The sequence below is a fragment of the Rhagoletis pomonella genome, unplaced genomic scaffold (genome assembly GCF_013731165.1).
Source record: "Rhagoletis pomonella isolate Grant_MI unplaced genomic scaffold, Rhpom_1.0 Rhpom_scaffold_00007, whole genome shotgun sequence".
Taxonomy (NCBI): Eukaryota; Metazoa; Arthropoda; class Insecta; order Diptera; family Tephritidae; genus Rhagoletis; species Rhagoletis pomonella.
Genome location: NW_023458561.1, coordinates 63,239,898 through 63,243,620, shown reverse-complemented (window position 1 = coordinate 63,243,620; position 3,723 = coordinate 63,239,898). Strand labels below are relative to the sequence as shown.

General features: G+C 36.7%; 1 protein-coding gene across 1 annotated transcript; it reads left to right on the top strand.

The window, feature by feature from the left end:
- Window positions 1–6: 6 nt before the first annotated feature.
- Window positions 7–2,265, top strand: LOC118743946. Its single transcript, XM_036476708.1, has 2 exons — window positions 7–548; window positions 1,926–2,265. Exons 1-2 carry the CDS (start codon window positions 244–246, stop codon window positions 2,263–2,265), a joined length of 645 nt encoding a protein of 214 aa, XP_036332601.1. The 5' UTR covers window positions 7–243.
- The last annotated feature ends 1,458 nt before the right edge of the window (window positions 2,266–3,723 follow it).

Sequence of the window (3,723 nt, the reverse complement as noted above, 5' to 3'; positions counted from 1 at the left end):
ATTCGCATTTTATCGCTTTCGGCCATTTATATTAGAGTTGACCGCTTTATTTGCTAACCAAATATAATAATCAGAAATTGTGCAAAACTCCGGACGATCTGCTGTAGGAAGTGTGCCCGTGAAAAATATCAGGCATCGTTTTATATTTCAGTACACAAATCAACTAACTCGGCGAGAGCATATACATTCACATATAGCACACATTGTATTAACAGGGCAATAAAACAAAATTTGCCAGCGACAATGGCCAATAACAATGCGCCAGGCCATTATAAAAGGAATGGCGTTGGTGGCAACATGAATGCTGGGAACGTTGATGGCGCCGGTACTGGGGTTGCAGTGAGCAACTTGAGCGACGTTTGCAATTTCCTGCAGCCAACTACCCTGAACACGGCGCTTAATTTGCCACCAGGCGCCTGCTCCTATGATCATCTTGTCGAGATGATACGAGGTCTTGATATGCAGGACGATGGTATTAGAATGAATCATAAGATGAAGGCTATTCGATCGGACTTTTGCGCGCTGGTACACGACGAAAACATGTTATGGTAAGTAGCAATTTAGGGGACAATGTGGGCATAGGCGGCGTAGTACGTAAGCCGTAAGTGTCTTCGACATGATCGCGTATTAGCAAATATGTATGTACATATAAAAATATGTGTACGTATGTTTGAACGAGTATTTGTATATGTACATAAATACATATGTACATATCTGCATTTGCCGAGCCGCCACAGCGAGCATTAGTATTATTTTTGTTTTCATTTTGAAGACCAACTTCCATTCTTTAGCACTAGTGTGACTAATCCGATTTTATCGACGGAATGCTTTCAAGCTAAGCTTTAGCGAAGAACGTTCAAGCACGCTGTTTTGTCACAGTGTCTCAGCTTTAAAATGTGATGGTTTAAGTATAAGCAATAGTTGCACATTTGTGATCGACCATTGTTATAAATTCATTTAAGTCACTGAACCTAATTAGAAACCTGTTGTCAAGTAGTGGTTACTTAATGATGTATATACAATATTTTAGTATGTTTTAAATATTATCTAAAATAAGTGTATACTGTATATGTATGATGTGTGTAAGCAACACCATACAATTTAAAAGTCCATTTCAGTTTTATGTCACCTGTCAGTGAACTTAATAAAAAATAACCAGATGTTCCGCTTGACCTTGCATAATATATACATATGTATGTATGTGCGTCTATATTTGATGTACTGTGAGCTTTTAACGGTTAGCAGCTCAAACGGATATGTGTTGGTTACTACGGCCCGCAATTGAAGTTCAAGATACAAAATTATTTATTTAATTGCTTGTTTATGCATGCATATACCAATATACATACATACATGTACACACGTCTGAGACCACATGTCTACTGATTAGTATATTCTTCGTTATGAATGTTGTTTTTTCAATTGATTATGAGTAATTTTGCAGAAGAGCACGTCAGTGCGTTGACCTCACACAATTCAAAATTATAAACAAAATTTTGTTAAACGTTTACTTGGTTGATTAGAAGTCCATATTTCTTTTATCTAAATAAAATTTGTTGTTCCCGGGTCTACCTCTTGGTATAGGCGGTCGTCCTTAATCTAACCTTGCCAGCTTACAGACATATATAAATATATCGTCGATGTTTTTGCAAAACCGCCCATCGACCAGTTGCAAAACCGCCTAAATCGCCGTTGAGGCAAAAATGAGATTTGGTAACCCTGAACTCCAGGCATCGAGATTTATGTACAAAAATTATAAAACCGTTATTAAACCAACAGCTTTGCCTACAAAGAATAAACCGTTTTTTCGCTATCCTGTAAAATTTGAGTGCCGTAAGATAGGCGGTTTTGCAAAAACATCGACGATATGTACATTTATTAAGTATTTACAAATTATTTTATTTTGTTTAATATTTTATTTATAGTGAATGTATGGACTATATCAATGACAAAGCTCTCGGCGATGGTGATATGGCATTGAAATTTGCGATGCTCTTCTCTTCGCACAACTTTGACCAACTGGCAATGAAAGATATCAAAATACGTAGTGCCATGTTGAAGGTGCTCGAAGCAAACTATCTTAATGCCGATACCTACCGCATTCATGATAAAGAACGCCTCTACAATTCCATTACATTATTAGGCGAATATTATAATCGTGTCCGCCTGGCCGATCAATCGCCCATCACAATTTTGGGCGAATCTTTGCTAAGCCTTTTGTGGGTCTTGGGGCCCGAAGAATCGGAATTCGCAACTTATTTTTAGCAAAAAGGGCCACTATGGTGGGTTTTAATGTAAAAAAAAATATGGAAGGAACATGAAGGAAAAGTGGAAACAATGCTTCTCAGCAATATTTTTAAACAATGTTTCTTCATGTTTATTTGCACCAAAGTGAGCGCAGCAGCCGCGTTTTTGGTAAAAATAATGCTTTTTGGTAAAAAATAAACATCAGATTCAGATTTCTCGCGCCCGACTTTCCATAAAGGTCTTTTAATGGTATAAATATTTGAATTTTAAGCACTTTTAATTGATTTGATTAAGGCTCTGCGACCACCAAATTGTATTAAAAAAAACGCTTAAAATCACAAGGCGGGGAAAACTAAGAAATAAATTTCCATATACAATCCAGGCTTTCAGAAAAACTTAGTTTCATCAATTCCCCAGCCGACCGCGGAACAGTCTGATCAATCACAATACAACCTCAAATTGTATAATGAAAGACTGCCAGCACTGAGTTTAACATTAATATACCTGTCCTACACTGCGGGAAAAAAATATTATAATCAAATAGAAACGTAATTGATCTTACTATAAACGTCAACGAAAGTATTGTATATTGGTAAGTATTCAATTCAATTACGCGCATATTAAAATGACCGCGTTCGTACTGAAAAAGCATCCGTGAAGTGAATAATCAAGACCAAAACTGAAAAAAAAAAATCCATTTGCATGTTGCCTGCAGCGGAATTCGAACCCGACCATCTCCGGATATCAACAACTTGTGGCAAGCATCTTTGCGCACTCAGCTACACCAAGGCATATAAATTTGCTTTCAAATGTTGAATATCCATCAACACCACAGCACGCGATTTGTACGGATAAACATGTATGTGGATGTGTGTGTTGTCACCGCTCTCAGAGCGGCGCTCTGCATTCTTGTGCGTATGTACACTTACATATACGATAGATGTTATAATATGTAAGGTGGTGGTTTTAGCGTTTGCATAGCTATTGCATTAGCATGAAAGCGCGACTAATGCAATAGGAGCCTTGGTTTGTAAAGCGAGGCTCAAAACTCGGCAGACGAGCAATTAATGCCCTTTTTTGAGTTCAGTAAAATAACAAGGCAAGCAAGTTCAAGTATAAAACTGAATCTGAGTTTTTATTATAAATTTTCCAACTTACATATATACTAATTTACAAATTATCTAGAAATTATCTGACACATCTTGCATTTCATTCATATGTCCAAAATGCCTTATGTAACATGGTGTTCTGCTTTTTGTTCATGTTACAAATGCATTTACTTATCTATTGACCAATCAGAATTTAGCATCGTCATCAATTTTAAACACATTGCATTTCTCCCATTTATGATATTTGACATATCGAAAACAGAAAGAAAGAAATTTGACTTGCTATTGTTTACCTTTTAAGTACGGTCAAGTACCTTAACAATGAACTGTATGTGGAGCAAGTGAAAATACTCATGTTTCACTTCGC

Excerpts from the sequence above, each read along its gene's own strand:
- LOC118743946 (XM_036476708.1), top strand. The coding sequence starts at position 244 with ATGGCCAATAACAATGCGCCAGGCCATTATAAAAGGAATGGCGTTGGT. Across the intron at positions 549-1,925 it reads CACGACGAAAACATGTTATG|TGAATGTATGGACTATATCA; the intron begins GTAAGTAGCAAT and ends TTTTATTTATAG.